The 17,504-nt window shown below is 42.7% G+C and overlaps 1 protein-coding gene across 1 annotated transcript in view; it reads left to right on the top strand.

Annotated features, from left to right (window-relative positions):
- Positions 1 to 14,518, top strand: part of vta1 (vesicle (multivesicular body) trafficking 1) — a 46,043-nt gene extending 31,525 nt beyond the window's left edge. The window contains exon 4 of the mRNA XM_048601386.1: positions 14,367 to 14,518. Within this exon, the coding sequence (XP_048457343.1) occupies positions 14,367 to 14,518 (152 nt within the window). The remainder of the gene's footprint in view (positions 1 to 14,366) is intronic.
- Positions 14,519 to 17,504: the final 2,986 nt, after the last annotated feature.

Raw genomic sequence — 17,504 nt, 5'->3', positions numbered from 1 at the left:
CAATCTTGACGCAGAGCCACTCCTAGCATACATATTTGGAAATCGCAAGCATATATATCATGAATTTTCTGGATGAAAATTGCGGGGTACATCATCACAATCAACTAATGTATTCAGTAACGCACAGCGAAACCTCGTGCTGTCAATTGTTTAGCACTAGTCACACAAGGTTTGGGTGAGAACATGTTTGGTATCCTTGCAGCCTTGTCTTGGTCTAAATTTCAGTGATGACTTTCTAAGGACAATTCATTGATTATATTCACAGCAATACAAGGCACACATTCATTGACAATTCCTCTCCTGCCAATAATATGCAAAAATTCTAAAATTGGGTTATGTCCTTATGTATAAATTATATAAGCTCTAAGTAAATGTCTCTGAGTGCGCATCATCCATGAACTGTGGAGTACTTAACACTTCTAGAAGAGATATGAGAGGAAATTTAAAATAACGTACACTTAGCTGTATTCTCCCAAACTGTTGGACCGTGCAATCCCGTCCATCACCCGCTTCCAGTTACTCATGTGGAACGGAACATAGAGGAACAAATCTGGAGCAACTTCTTAGGCTAAGCTAAATGAAGCCTAGACATTGCCTGGGAGACCAAAAAAATCACCTCACAAAATCCATTCTAGCTTTCTTATTTTGTTGACTTTATGAAGACCATAGCTTTTTATTTTTCTATATTTCAGTCCACAATCAAAAATGGGAGAAGGATTGTTTTAAAAACCAAGGACAGTTGAAGGGTTTTCTGCACTTTTTAAAAGCAAGCTACCTGACATTCCTTCTAAGTGCTATTTGCACTGTTCAAGTAGAAGGTGAAAGACTGCAGGTAGGCTGAAACCAGGGGTTGTTTACAAAGATTTGGCCAATATCTGATTGACACCTGGTCATCATTCTATAGATCAGTGACAAAAGCCTTCTGCCTGACAAACATGTGATTGCCTCCCAGCAAGCATAAGTGTGAATGTTTGGCCACAAGCTATCTGACCTCTGGAAAGTGGGGTGCTGTTTTTCCCAGCCCTAAAAAAGTACCTCAAGCCTGAAGAAAGGCATTTTATTTCCCCTCATCAGTTGCTGTAAGCTATGGCTTTTAAACACTTAGTAAGAGTGCTTGAGAGTATGAACCAGTCGCTTTGTGCAACTTGCAAGCAAGCGAAAATGCCTGGAGAAGGAAAATTGAGGAGCAGCAAGTTCTGAAAAGCCAAAAGGATGATCTTAGCAAAATCTGTGGACTGAGATCATTGAATTCTTTCCTGGTCTTTCTCTCCATACCCAACATCCTTTCTTATTGTGTGTATGTTTGTGTAGGATAAGTTTTAAATGGAGTTTTGTGTCAGGTTTTAACCAGTACAGGTATAAGCCAGTAGTTCATAATTGTTTACCTGCAGCTAGAATCTATATCTTATCTATAAGTTTAGGAGGAAATTGAAGCAACTTTACCTGTGCTAAAGTTGACATTTGTGACAGGATTTCCTTATTGAATCAAAACCATGATATTGGACTGTAACTATTGCTTTACAGTCCTAATGAATGCCAGAGAGAGTTGCTCATAGAGTTGAACCCCGTCCTAATCCATACTACTTGTTGGCAGGGGGTGTAGCTGAGCCACCCCCAACCTGGCAACTCCAAAACTGAATTGGGACAGATTAGTCTCAGCAAACTGGTACGCCAACACAATGCAAGACGTTCCACTCCCACCCACCTCATTTCAGCCCCCATTCTGCATCCAGAAATCTTGCCCTAGGTGTCCTATATGCCAACCCTGGCTGAAAGGCATCACTTTTGCTTCTGATGCAAAGTTCATGTGTTCAAGCCCCTTTTTTCGTGTATACACAGTTGAAGTGACCTATTAGCTCTGATAGGAGGTGTGCTTTGGTTAAGCTGGGTTTAATAGTGGAGCAGTGTACGGAAAGCTTTATTTCTGCATCAAGCACTCTCCAGCAACCAAGCACATTTGGAGCTTGGGAGAGATAGTAGGAACTACAGATGCTGGAGAATCCGAGACAACAAGGTGCAGAGCTGGATGAACACAGCAAGCCAAGCAGCATCATAGGAGCAGAAAGGCTGACGTTTCGGGCCTAGACCCTTCATCAGAAATGGGGGAGGGGAAGGGGGTTCTGAAATAAATAGGGAGAGAGGGGGAGGTGGATAGAAGATGGATAGAGGAGAAGATAGGTGGAGAGGAAACAGACAGGTCGAGGAAGCGGGGATGGAGCCAGTAAAGGTGAGTGTAGGTGGGGAGTTAGGGAGGGGATAGGTCAGTCCAGGGAGGACAGACAGGTCAAGGGGGCGGGATGAGGTTAGTAGATAGGAGATGGGGGTGCGGCTTGAGGTGGGAGGGAGGGGATAGGTGGGAGGAAGAACAGGTTAGGGAGGCAGTAGGGGGAGGGGAGATTTTGAAGCTTGTGAAATCCACATTGATACCATTGAGCTGCAGGGTTCCCAAGCGGAATATGAGTTGCTGTTCCGGCAACCTTTGGGTGGCATCGTTGTGGCATTGCAGGAGGCCCAGGATGGACATGTCATCTGAGGAATGGGAGGGGGAGTTGAAATGGTTCACAGCAGGGAGGTGCAGTTGTTTATTGCGAACCGAGCGTAGGTGTTCTGCAAAGCAGTCCCCGAGCCTCTGCTTGGTTTCCCCGATGTAGAGGAGGCCACAACGGGTACAGCGGATGCAGTATACCACATTGGCAGATGTGCAGGTGAACATCTGCTTGATGTAGAAAGTCTTCTTGGGGCCTGGGATGGCGGTGAGGGAGGAGGTATGGGGGCAGCTGTAGCACTTCCTGCGGTTGCAGGGAAAAGTGCCGGGTGTGGTGGGGCTGGAGGGGAGTGTGGAGCGGACAAGGGAGTCACGGAGAGAGTGGTCTCTCCGGAAAGCAGATAAGGGTGGGGAGGGAACGATGTCTTTGGTGGTGGGGTCGGATTGCAGATGGCGGAAGTGTCGGAGGATGATGCGTTGGATCCAGAGGTTGGTGGGGTGGTACATGAGGATAAGGGGGATTCTTTTTTGGTTGTTATTGCGGGGACGGGGTGTGAGGGATGAGTTGCGGGAGATGTGGGAGACACGGTTGAGGGCGTTCTCGACCACTGAGGGGGGGAAGTTGCGGTCCTTGAAAAACGAGGACATCTGAGATGTACGGGAGTGGAATGCCTCATCCTGGGAGCAGATGCAGCGGAGGCGAAGGAATTGGGAATAGGGGATGGCATTTTTGCAGGAAGGTGGGTGGGAGGAGGTGTATTCTAGGTAGCTGTGGGAGTCGGTGGGCTTGAAATGGATATTGGTTTCTAGGTGGTTGCCCAAGATGGAGACAGAAAGGTCCAGGAAGGAGAGAGAGGTATTAGAAATGGTCCAGGTGAACTTAAGGTTGGGGTGGAAGGTGTGGGTGAAGTGGATGAACTGTTCGAGCTCCTCGTGGGAGCACGAGGCGGCGCCGATACAGTCATCAATGTAACAGAGGAAGAGGTGGGGTTTAGGGACAGTGTAGGTACGGAAGAGGGATTGTTCCAATTAACCTACAAAGAGGCAGGCCTAGCTTGGGCCCATGCGGGTACCCATAGCCACCCCCTTTGTCTGTAGGAAGTGGGAGGAGTTGAAAGAGAAGTTGTTGAGGGTGAGGACGAGTTCGTCTAAGCGGATGAGGGTGTCAGTGGAGGGGGACTGGTCGGGCCTGCGGGACAGGAAGAAGCAGAGGGCCTTTAGGCCATCTGTATGGGGAATGCAGGTGTATAGGGACTGGACATCCATGGTAAAAATGAGGTGTTGGGGACCGGGGAATTGGAAGTTCTGGAGGAGGTGGAGGGCGTGGGTGGTGTCACGGACGTAGGTAGGGAGTTCCTGGACCAAGGGGGAGAAAATGGAGTCCAGATAGTTGGAGATAAGTTCGGTGGGGCAGGAGCAGGCGGAGACAATGGGTCGACCAGGGCATTCAGGTTTGTGGATTTTGGGAAGGAGATAGAAGCGGGTGGTGCGGGGTTGGGGAACGATGAAGTTGGAGGCCGTGGGTGGGAGGTCACCTGAGGTGATGAGGTTGTGGATGGTTTGGGAGATGATGGTTTGGTGCTCGGGGGTGGGGTCATGATCAAGGGGGCGGTAGGAGGAGGTGTCAGAGAGTTGGCGTCTGGCCTCAGCGATGTAGAGGTCAATGCGCCATACTACATCCGCGCCTCCCTTGTCCGCGGGTTTTATGGTGAGGTTAGGATTGGAGCGGAGGACTGCACGTTCTGCGGGGGAGAGGTTGGAGTGTGTGAGAGGGGTGGAGAGGTTGAGGCGATTGGTGTCTCGACGGCAGTTGGAGATGAAGAGGTCAAGGGAGGGTAGGAGGCCTTGGGGTGGTGTCCAGAAGGACGGAGTGTGTTGGAGGCGGGAGAAGGGGTCAGTAGCGGGAGGGTTAGGTTCACGGTTGAAGAAGTAAGCGTGGAGGCGGAGGCGGCGGAAAAACTGCTCTATGTCCAAACATGACCAGTATTCGTTGATGGGTGGAGGGGGACAAAAGTAAGCCCTTTACTGAGGACTGACCATTGGGAGAGTTTGATGCTTACATGCATAAAATGAAAACGCTCCATTTGCAGGAAACAAGCTGAAAGCCAGCTTTATGGGGGGTTTGGGAACTAATGAAAAGGAAAGGTTTTGATTTAGAGTGTTATCTTTAAGATTCCAGGGTCAAATAACAAGTTTCCTGGTTGAATACTTTGGTTTTGAACAACAAAGTTTAATTACATATTCTGAATCCCCATTTCTCTTGGTTTCCCTCCATTATGGGTCATCTGGAGTAACTGGGTGGGTAGCCTAAAAAGCTCCTAGACTTCCATCGGTTTTTCCACGAAAACTGGTCTTGGTGCAACTCGGTCTGTCTCCCTGCCTGCTCCCTATCTCTGCCTCTGCCTCTGCCTCTGCCTCTAGCTCTCTGAACCTTCCAGGTTGTTTCTATCAGCCTTTCAGGCAGTACATTCCAGATGATCATAATTCACTGCTCAGAAAACGTCTCAATTCCCTGTTGCAATGATGCTAAAATAAGGGGCGCTTCCGACGAAGAAAAGTCAAGTAATGGACTTAGCAGAAACAAGATGGAATCTATTTTGGAACAATGTGAGCTGATAATGATGGATGAGTAAGAAAAGGAGAAGAAACGCTCCCTAAAATAATGAATCTGTAAAGGCAGTGGAGGAGAGGAGACAGCTGGGGGTTCAGATTCATAACTTTTTATGACGGTAGATAAATAAATCAGTAAAGCTGACTTTTTTTTTTAAAAAGAGGCATGAGGGATCCAATGTAAATGAGCATGATGAATATAGAATTGAAATGCTGAACTCAAAACTATACAAATCACAGGTCAAAATACGCTTAGGACAGTAATTGCAGTTTTGAGCACCCTTCTTTAGGATTAAGGTCTGTCGATGACAAGGGTGCTAAAGAGATTCACTAAATATTGCCAGGGATCCACTATTAATGATAGACTATCAAAAAGTAGAAAGCATGCATTAAAAGTGAAAGACTGCAGAGGCTGAAATTGAATTATAGATAGAAAGTGCTGACAATACTCAGCTAGTCAGGCAGCATTCAGTGAAGAAACTGGAGTTCAAGTTTCAAGTCAGCAAAAACTTTTATTAAAGCTTTATGATGGAAGAGCATTGACCTTAAACTTTTCTCTATTCATGCTGATATTTCCTAACTCTGTATTTTTGGTTTATATTTGAGATTTCCTGCTTCAGCTTGTATTGCTGCACAGTGTTGCCAGCATTTTCTATTGTCATGCACAGGGGCTTGGTTACGATATGGAAGATCTTCTCCAAAACAGTGGTGAAAGCAGAACTCATAGTAGCTATTTAAAATGAAGAGGATAAAGAATTTTAAAATATAAGCTTAAAAGGGTATGGGAAAGGGCAAGGAATGGGGGCTGGGAGGAACACTATTGTCAAAATGGCTTGCAATTCAGATATAAAATTGCCTATAATTGTTTATATTAAGGAGTATGGCTACAGCACTATTTCAGAATCAGAAGGAGAGTTGCATATCAAAAACTAAAAGGAAGTTTTCATTTGGAAGATCTTCTCCAAATCAGTGATTTTCATGAACGTTGATGCACCTTGGCGAACTTTCAGGAAATACACAAACTGTTCAAACCGTAACTAATGCAGATTCTCCTGTGGGCATCCTCTGATCCTAACTTGCACAAGAAACACGACAACCTTCATGAGAAGAACAGTTCTGTGCAAAATATACTCTTAATTAGCAACAATAGAACTAGTCATAAGAAAGCAAGATTCATTCTAACAGGAAAACTAATTGACCAACAGTGGATACTTATACAAACCTACTAGTTTATGGGTTGGATGTCACGGAGTCTTAAAGGTCAACAGCACAGAAAAAGGCCCTTCAGTCATTTGAGCCTATGCTGGTCTAAAACAACACTTAACTATTGTAATCCCATTTTCTAGCACTTGGCCCGTAGCATTGTATGCCTTAGCATCGCAAGTGCGCGTCTCAATACTTCTTCAATGATCTGAGGGTTTCTGCCTCTACCACCCTTACAGGCAGTGAGTTCCAGATTCCCACCACCATCTGGCTGAAAAAAAATTCCTTACAACCCCTTAAACCTCCTGCTCCTTGCCCCCTGGTTATTGACCCCTCCAGTAAGAGAAAAAGTTTCTTCCTGCCTGCCTTGTCTAGACCCCTCATAATCTTACACACTTCAATCATGTCCCCCTGCCTCAGTCCCCTCTGCTCCAGGGAAAACAACCTGAGTCTATCAAATCACCCATCATAAACTAAGACTCTCCAACTCAGGTGATATCTTGGTAAATCTCCTCTATACCCTCTCCAGTGCAATCACATCCCTCCTATAATGTGGATTGCAGAACTGTGCAATAACTGTGGTCTAGCGAATATGTTATACAGTTCCAATATCACCTCCCTGTTCTGAAACTCTATACCTTGGCTAACAAAGTAAGTATTCCATTTTTCTTCTTAACAATGTAATCTACCTCACCTGCTGCCTTGAGAGACTGGTGGGCATGTGAACAAATGTTGATTTTTGTATCATCCATGAACTTACTGATCAACCCACCTTCATTCAAGTCTCAATCATTTATACAGACCACAAGCAGCAGGAGCCCCATCACTGCAGAACTCACTGGACTCAGGCTCCCAGCCTCAAAGACATCCCTCTATCATTACCCTCTGCTTTCCACCACTCAACCATTTCTGTATCCAATTTGCTACACTTACTTGGATCCCATGGGTTCCTACTTTCGTTAACAGTCTCCGGTGTCGAGGCCTTAGCAAAAGTCTTGTTGACGTCCAAATAGACTACATTGAGTATATTGCCCTTATCTATACACCTGGTTACCACTTTGAAAAATTCAGTCAAGTTGGTCAGGCAGGGTTATAGTCTTCACTATATGCTGAAAGTACAAGTTGTGGCCAACCTTTTCGTTCTTTAAGATAGCAAAATTGAGAACTCCAAAGCTTATGTTGAAGGAACCTGGTTTGAAAATTATGGAAGGAAATTTCTCCATTTGTAAGAGACCAGCTGTGCTATCAGAATGAAGATCAATAGTTCATTCCAGCTTCTACTAAACACTGCTGTTTTTTAAATTAGTAAGACAGATTGGCATAACTCCTGAGAATTCAAATGTCTTTTCTTGAAACTGGTTAGTTTGTAGTAAATAATACAAACAAGTGATTATGGAAGTTGCTGCTGCAGAATGAATCAATTTGAATTGAGACCAGATTGCAAAGCATTTTCCCTCCCTTACCCTCACTCCCACAGTGAGCACTATCTTCCAGTAAGCCATGTTAACCCTATGAAGATAGCAGTCAGCTTTCTACAGCAAATAGTGTAATAGCCTACTATCATCATATTTCTCAGACTAGGTCATTCATGTGCACAATGCCTCACTTGTCTTTATTTCACATTGCAGTCCGTACTGTTCAGCCCTGGTAGAATATTGGAATAAAACGCTATTCTGCTGAGTGGGCATCAAGTGACTCGTATTGTGCTGATGTTGAGAAACTGCAGTTTCATGAGCTGCTGCGAGGGTTCTTAAAGGGGCCCTGCATCCATTGCTGTACAAATGACTATAAGGCAAGAAGAACGATTGCACTAATATAGTGCCTTTCATATTCCTCCAACTATCCAGGAAGTAAATCACAGCCAGTCGAGTAATTTTTAAATTGTAATTATTTTCCTATTAGTAAGTACAGCAACCCAGTTAATGCAAAGGAAGATTCCATTAGCAGTGATGAAATAACTGACCAGATGACCTATTTTAGGAATTTTGATATAAATTCTAAACAGGGCAGTCAGAGAACTCCCTTGATGCTGTCTGTGTAGCGCTGTGGAATTTTTATGCAACTTTGAGAGGGCAGGTGGAGCCAGGTTTTAATATTTCATTGATGCACTATCTTTTTTTCTTGTCTTTTAATCATTCTTGGGATTTTATTTAATTTTTGGTAGAACGTGGCGAGGCCTCAATTCTTGCCCATCCCTAATTGTCCTGGAGAAGTTGGTCATAAGTTGCCATCTGAAACACTTTAGGTGCACCCACGGTGTTGTTATGAAGTGAGTTTCAGAATTTTGACCCAGCAATCTTGAAGGAACAGCAATATAGTTTCAAATTGGGAAAGTGTATGACTTGGAAGGGAACTTGCAGGTGGAGGTGTTCCCATATATTTGCTGCCCTAGTGCTTCTAAATGGTAGCGGTTTGGAAGTTGCTATCTGAAGAGCCTTGGCAAGTTGCTGCAATGCATCTGTATGTGTCTGCTACTGTGTGACTTTGCTGGAGGGAGCAAATGTTTAAGCTGGTGGGTGGGGTGCCAATCAAGCCGGACTGTTTTGACCTGGATGATGTTGAGCTCCTTGAGTGTTGGTGCTGCACCAATCCAGGCAAGTGGAGAGTATTCCATTACACTCCTAAAAGTGCCTTGTAGGTGACAGACTGGCTTTCAAGAGTCAGGAGATGGTTTACTCTTGCCATAATTCCTAACCTAGGACCTGTTCCTGTAGCCACAGTATTTATGTAGCTTGTCCAGTTCAACCCTTGATTAACGGTAACTTCCAGGATGTTGATAGTGAAGGATTCAGCAATGATAATGCCATTGAATGTCAAGGGTAGATAGTTAGACTTTCTTTTGTTGGAGTTGCTCATTGCCTGGCACATATGTGATGCAAGTACTACTTGCACATATGTTGTCCAGGTTTTCTGAAAATAGGTACAGACTGCTTCACAGTCAATGGTTTTTTGAATATATTGCATGTTTTCTGATATTATAATGGAAGGAATGTCATTGTTGAAGCAGCTGAAGATTCTCAGACCTAGGACACTACTCTGAAGAATTCCTACAGCAGACTCTTAGGAAGGAAATGATTCACCTTCAACCATAACAATCTTTCTTTGTACCAGGTATGAGTACAACCACTGAAGCATTTTCTCCCTGATTCCCATTGACTGAATTTTGGCTCAGGCGCCTTGATACCACACTGCATCAAATGTTGCCTTAATGTGAAAAGCAGTTACTCTCGCCTGTCCTGTCAAGTTCCGTTCTTTTGCTTCCATGTTTGGACTAAGGCTGTAATGAAATATCGAACTGAGTGGCCCTGGTGAAACCCATGCATTCATGAGCAGGCTATTGCTGACTAAGTGCCATTCACTAGCACTGAATATGACAATTCCATCATTTTACTCATGATCAACAATAGACTGATGGGCTTCTAATTGGAAGGATTGGATTTGTCCTATTTTGAGGACATCCCTGAGTAATTTTCCACATTACTGGGTTAATGCCTGTGTTGTAGCTCAACTGGAGCAGCTTGGCTAGGGGCCTGTCAAGTTCTGTTGTACAAGTCTTTAGTATAATTGCTGGAATGGTGTCAGGCAAAGTCTTCGTTGTACCTGGTGTTTGTAGCATTTTTCTTTATCACATTCGAGTGAATTGAATTATCTGAAAACTAGCAACAGTGGTGGTGGGATCCTCAGGAGCAGACTGAGGTACCTTATCCACTTGGCACTTCTGCCTGAAATGGTTGCAAATGCTTTGGACTCCCCTGTCCTTGAAGATCGAGATATTTGTGGCACCTTCTTCTGTCAGTTGTCCACCGCTATTCAAGACTGGACGTAGCACAATTGTAATACGGTCTGCTGCTGTTTTTAGGCACATAATGTGTCATGCATCCTATACCTGGTCTGAGTCTATTTCATTTAGCACAACGTTAGCATTGTTCAACAAGGCATCCTCCGTGAAGATAGGGTTTTGTCTTTTGTCTCCACAAGGAATGTGTTGTAGTTACCCCCACCAATACTCATGAATAGATATATCTGCAGTAAGTGGATTTGTGAGGCCAGTTCAAGTACATTTTCCCTCTTATTGACATTCCCACTGTCCTTCAGTTTGGTTGTAGTGGGCTGCTAATGCGCTGTCTCTTCAAGAGGCATCGAAGTCCCCAGCTAGAATACATTCTGTGCCCTTTTCACAGTTTATGCTCTAGTGGAATAATTCAGGCACTTTCCCAGTATGGAGGAGTCAATTACTAGGGGTCACGGGTTGAAGGTGCGGGGGTGGGGTGATGTTTAAAAGAGATGTGCAAGGGAAGTTTTTCACACGAAGGGTGGTGAGTGCCTGGAATGCACTGCCGGAGGAGGTGGTTGAAGCAGACACAATAGCGGTATTCAAGAAGCACCTGGACGAATACATGAATAGGAAGGGAATACAGGGATACGGATCCTGTAAGTGAAAACATTTCAGTATGGAAAGACAAAATGTGTCAGTGCAGGCTGGAGGGCCAAAGGGCCTGTTCCTGTGCTGTATTGTTCTTTGTTCTTTCCAAATACTGTTCAATATGGAAAAGTACTGTTTCATTGGCCGAGGGAAGGCCGTAAGTGATAATTAGCAGGAGGTTTCCTTGTCCAGGTTTGACCTGATGCAATGAAACTTCAAAGGGTTGAGTTAATTTAGTTGATTCAGTCAACTTTGAGGACTCCAAGGCTGTTCCATTCCTATTGTATACCACTGTACTCCTCAAGTTTCTAGAATAGTGCTTTTGACCAAGATCGGCACCATACCCAAACTATAAGTGATTTTATCCTTCCAAATTTGTTTTCTGTTTTAATCAGTCTTCTGTAAACTCCAACACCAGGCTCTTTTTATTCTTTAGTTCAATTTCTTTTCCTTGCCAGAATAAATCTTTATAAAAATGCACAAAGGAATTATCCTCAAACAATTTTCCATCATAGTTACAATTAATCTCAGTTGTCTGTTAAATTAGCTGCAACAATTGCATGACAATTTAAACTGGATTGGCAGGACTCTCTTGGTGGATTGCTAATTAAGTAATGAAACTTATTTAATTCCCAGTCTCAATATGATGTTTGGAAATGGCCAGCACTGCATTCTGTTGGCTAATTGTATGGATAAAGCTCTGCCCTGTCTTATGTGGGCCCCAGCCTTTGGGAGAGGTGATAGTTTGTAAAATTGTAGGAACCCTTGGCAATGGTCTGGTTAGGTGTGAGTTTTCCTGTGTTCAAAGCATGGATGGAGACTCCCAGATAAAAATATTCTTTGAAAACAAGACAAAAATCTTTTAGTGTTTACGACTGTTTCTTTTCAGCTATTCCTTGAACACCTACTGAGCAGGTGGTATGCAGTATTTCTCATTTGCACCCTTTTTCTCACAAGACATTGCATTGTTACCGTCAGCATTGATAGCATTGATTCTAGCGGGCTGACCCCACAGTTGATTCTCCATTTGCCATTGGAGGTAGTGCTTCCTAAGTTTCATCATTGACTTGCTCTGCTCCTTGTCCTAATAAAAATCAATAGCGATTACTAGCTGATTTGGCCATCATTTTTTCTGGCTTCTGAGCAGCTTTCCATTTGGGATATTGAAGTAAATCCCAAGGATAATATCTTGGCTACATGATGTGTGCCAGTTGGATCAATTTCAGGGAGGAAATTGCTATTCCGAGCTGGCATTCTTTTCAGTGCGAAGATTGAAACAATTTTATTCCACCATGGAAGATCACATTGAGTAATACAGAATGCCCAAGCAGAGCAGCTGGAACTGGCTGCGCCTTGCATCTGTGATGATTCCATCAGTTCGTCTAAGTACAGTTTATCTAGGATGCAGCAGCCTTGTGTAATTGAGAGAATGACTTTTCAAGTCACACCTGGTACATCATTGAACTGAATTTTCAAATTTCCTTGGAACTTCTGCGCTCTTTTCCAAGCAACAAAGCTAGTTAGAACTATATTGCACAAGTGCTATGGTAAACCTGTGCTGGTCCAGCTTGTTTAGTCTTCAGAAGCATCTGGTTGTGCCCTTTACATCTCAGTTTGAGTTCTCCACCTTCTTCTATTGTCCCTAGCACCTGCTTTGACTGTACAAACCCTCACCTTTCTGCAGTTGCTCTTGTCTATAAACTGTTATGTTACTTGATTTATTTTAAAAGAAGAAATGAAACACAAAAGTAAACTAAAAGCCATAAAATGGAAAGCAGACATTTGTCTTCTCACCACTTCCACTTTTGTGAACAAGATTTTAGAGAAAGAATGATTTAGAGCCTGCAAATATAATATCGTCTCATATCCTTTGGCTTGGCACGGCATTGACTAACTGACTGTATCCCAGGTACGCCTGAGCAAAAGTAACTGAATTCTGAACTTAGTTTTTTCTTGCCCCCACTTAACTTCTGTTCTGCAAGTGTATATTGTTCGTCTACAACTCTGCTTTTGTTATCCTAACTTGCATAAGTCCTGTTCAGTCATCCCTGCTGAACTCATTAACCTAAATTGGCTTGTGGTTCCGAACACGGTAACTTTTGTATTTTCAGTAACCCCTTCTGCCCTACAAACCTATAACTTCTCTGCAGTGCTCTAATTCTAGTTTAATGTACAGTTTAATTCCACCATTGGCACCCATGCCTTCAGCTGCTTAGACTCCAAACTTTGGAACTTTCTCCCTAAACCTCTCTGCATCTCTCTCACCCTTTAAAACCCTCCTTAAAACCTACTACCAATATCTTCTCATAGCTGTGTCAAAAGCATTTTGATCATGCTCCTTTTACATTTTTCTATGGAATATTTTGCTATGTTGAAGGCACTATATGAGTGTACTTTGTCGTTAGACAATCATGCGGGCTGCCTTTGAAGTGTACACAATGTGACTGAGACCAGTCTTTTCTTTACCCTGCTTCCAAAGTTGGGTATTTTCCACTTACAGTGATCACGTCGGTGCCCAGGCCCATTATCTCTTTGCTTATCTCAGCGTAGCTTCAACCTACTGACCCAGCTCTTTAACCTAACCTGGATGAAAACAGGATCTAAAGCTTTCTGTTTGCATGACTGTGTTACAAGCTAACTTTGCCAACTGACCACAAGTTATACACTCTTCTAAATCATGCTATGTCCTTGGTTTCATGACTCAGTGGCTCATGAAGTTGTCAGGTAGATAATCAAGCCATGTTCCCTCACTCGCTCAGTTACTAGTCTCCCAATGAGAAAGGAAGCCAAACTGACAAGCCAGACTCTTTTTGGCAATTTTGCTAGAGCCAGATTAACCGCCATTAGTGGATCGTTTTGGATTGGAAGTGGAGAAATAACTAGGAAAAATCTAAAGTCTAAGCAAACAAGCATTAACCACTTCCTGGATTAAAACATGTGCTGTTATGGACACTGCATCTGTGGTTGTAAACACAAGCCTCACAGCCTGGACTTATTCTACAAATAACTTCTTACTGTAAGGATCAGAGGAATAAATCAAAGGTTACTAGGCTTATTTTAGAAAGAGAAACACAAAAGAGAACTGAAAGTCACACTTTCCTGATCATTGTCACATCTACTAAGGCTGCGATTAAAGAACGTATGTCATACTGCATTGCTCCATGTTACATCTTGCTTTGAGATTTAATAATGCAGAACAAAAATGTTAATGAGCCTCCTGTATTTGGAGAAAGAGGTATTATTTTGGATGTGATAAACAATGACTATGAAGATCTGTGTCTTTTTTTTATTATCAGTGTAATATCAGATTTTAGGAAATCATGTCAGATTGGAATTCATGTTTTGTGCACCCAGCAATCACTATTGCTGGGGTTTCATTATCTTTTAAAGGTAGAGTGACATGCATAGATATTGGTAATATGAGCTGACTAAATTGCGACTTTGAAGTTGCATTGATGGTAGAATTTAATTAAAATAGAGACTTCAATCCCATTTAAAGAGTAATAAGGATCCACTTCAGAACATACCGACATGTAAGGCAGAAATTTCTGCTAGGCCACTCCTCATAATGAAATCCTTGCTTTCTGCTGCTGTGTCGATCTCACTTGTTCTTTTCCCAATAATTATCCTTTTCTCTCTTTGCAGTATTGCAGAATACTCCGACAATACAGCCAGTGCCACAGAATGTACCAATAATTGACCCATCGTTGTACAGCGTAAAGGCTCAGGGTAAGATCAGAAATTTTTCCAAGATTTCCAGCAATAAGATAATTGATGCTGTGCACAACAAGATGTAATGATCTGATGCCATACATGTGGCCTGAGTGCTGGCAGCAACACATCATAATATAGATCATTCATTCAGAACATTTAATGAGGAATCAATGTCAATTTGACAGCAACAACCAATAGCTCAATAGCCTGAAGCTGAATTGCCAGTACATCTAATCAAGAATGCAATCACATAGCAAAGCCATGAAAACTTGGGGGCAGTCAGCCAAGAAGGAATGTTTTGTGTAAATACGTCACACTGTCAAGTCTCATAAAAAGTCATTTCTGAAGTGTTTCCATTCCATTGAGTGGCAAGCATTCTTTTTTAAATAGCAGGCTCCTGTGGCCAATTGAGCTGAATTTATTTGGTTGTATCAATTCAGCGACAAGTGTCGGTCTTCAGGACAAGTGTCCATCCTCCTCTTTTACGTGCATGCTGTGGGATTTTCAAATATTCTTCTAAGCCACAGGGGCAGCCAGACAGCTTCTTAATTTTAAAATTATACCCATTGTGCAGATGTGGGTGGCATTGATGCCAAGCTTTTTGACGATATGTTATGCCTGTGTCTTCTCCAATATCTACAGCGGTAGAATGAGATCTCACTGCTCTGTGTGTGTAAATGGAGAATGCATTCACATATTAATCAATTAAAACTTCTGACTGATTAAAGGTTTAACAGCATCTTAGGTTTGTTTAGTACATCCTCATCAGTGGTGTGACCCTTTGATCTTTACTTATAAATTCCGAGTCTGATACTACCTCTCTCACTAACACCTGAAGAAGTAAGACTCCAAAAGCTTGTGATTTCAAATAAACCTGTTGAACCATAACCAGGTATTGTGTGATTTCTGACCTTGTCCACTCCAGTCCAACACTGGCACCTCCACTCCATGTTTCAGGACAGAATTCTGAGCAACAAAATATATCCACAGTTGGAGAGACACTGATTTGTTAAGGGAAGGTAATAGAACCATAGAATCTCTACAGTGCGGAAGGAGGCCATTTGGCTCATAAAGTCTGCACTGACCCTCCGAAAGGCATCCCACCCAGCCCCCAGCCATATTCCACAGCCCCACATTTATTGTGGCTAATCCACCTAGCCTACATATCCCTGAACACTACAGACAATTTCAACCAATCCACCTGACTTGCACACCTTTGGACTGTGGGAGGAAACCGGAGCATCCGGTGGAAACCCACGCAGACACTGGGAAACTATGCTAAACATGTCATGTTTGACAAATCCGATCAAGTCTTTTGGAGGAGGTTAAGCAGGAATGTCAAATAAGTGTCATGCATTTGGTGTGGTCTAGAAGGACTTCAAGGCCTTTGATAAGATTTTTCATGGTAAGTGTAGTCAAGAAAGTAAAAGCCCATTGGATCAAAGGCAGAGTAGCATGTTGGATCCACCTTTAGCTGACTGGCAGGAAACAGAGGGTGACAGTAGCCAATGTCTCTGTTACTGGAAGCCTGTTTCCGGTGAGGTTAAGCAAGGCATGGTGCTGGGTGCCTTGCTATTTGGGATGTACATTAATTATTGGGACCTACCACCCCTAGATTTATGATCAAGAGGCTTATTAATGAGAATAAAAACTGATAGGGTGATACAAAGTGAGGAGGATAGCTGCAGGAGAATATTAACAGATTGTTGAGTGGGCAGAACAGTGGGCAAATGGAATTAAACCTGGAAATGAGAGATATCCCTTTTCAAGGGATAACAAAGCAAGAAAGTACACAATGAGTTGTGGATCATCAGAGAAATCTTGCTGTAGATATCCATAGATGCATGAAAGTAGCAGGGCAGGTAGATAAGGTGATTAAGAAGGCTTATGGGATACAATAGAATAAGATTGGCTAGACTTGGATTATTTTCCTTGGAGCAGTGAAGGTTGAGAGGGCACCTGGTAGAGGTGTATAAGATTGAGGGGCATTGGTAGGATGGATAGGGAGACATTTTTTCTATTACCAGAGGTGTCAATAACCAGGACGTGGATTTGAGGCCAGAGGTATACGGTTAAGAGAAAAGTTAAGGACAATGTTTTTCACTGAAGTCTATTGGAGGTCTGGAACTTGCGACCTAAATGAATGTTTGAGTCAGAAACTCTCATAACATTCAAGCAGTATGTAGACATTTGTTTGCATTGCCATAGCCTCCAGGGCTATGGACAAAGAGCTGGAAAATGGAAGTAGTATATTCAGACCTTTGTTGCCTGGTGTGAACACAATGGGCCAATTGATGACCTGTGATGTAAATATTTATGAATCTGAGATACTCCTTAAAACTTACTTCTTTGATTAGCTGCCCTCATACCATCTCATCTGATATCAAATGTTTATTTTCTAATATTCCTATGAAACACCTTGAGGAGTTTTGTTATCTTGGAGATAATATACAAGTTGTTGCTTTCAGAATTATTGAGTTTCCTATTCCACGCAATCTTCTGCATTTGGAAAATAATCCAAACAACCGAAGATCAATGTATTTTCACTACTACACAGATCCATACTTGGCCTCAGTTGAATTTCTGTGATGATGCACATTAAAGTTGCCAAACCTTACCTATCCAGATTTCTACTTTTCTGAAAAAAACCTTCTTTCTGATCACACACACTTACTGCAAAACCTTCCTGGAAAATGCTGGAAATAATCAGGTCTGGCAATATCTTTGCAGAAAGAATCGAGTTAAAAGTTTACAGTTAATGGGCTTTTATCAGAATTGTTTATCTGTCTTTGGTGATGTTGATTTTGGGGAGGAATGTTTGCCAAGATTTGCAGAGAACTAAAATGCTTTAGCTTGAGCAGTATCATGAAATTTTTAACATCCTTCAGAATAGGCACAGCATGATACAAACGTATTAATCTCCAAGATTGATTATGTATAGCCTTTATAATGCATAGACTTAAGTATGTTACAGGATGCAATAAAATATACAATAGGAAAGCCCAATCTGTCCTTGAGGCTTTTCCTTTTGCACACAACATCTATTTCCCTGACAACATTTCCTGTTCT

The sequence above is a fragment of the Rhincodon typus genome, chromosome 9, assembly GCF_021869965.1.
Source record: "Rhincodon typus isolate 14 chromosome 9, sRhiTyp1.1, whole genome shotgun sequence".
In the NCBI taxonomy this organism is placed as follows: domain Eukaryota; kingdom Metazoa; phylum Chordata; class Chondrichthyes; order Orectolobiformes; family Rhincodontidae; genus Rhincodon; species Rhincodon typus.
This window is presented reverse-complemented; position numbering and strand designations above follow the sequence as displayed.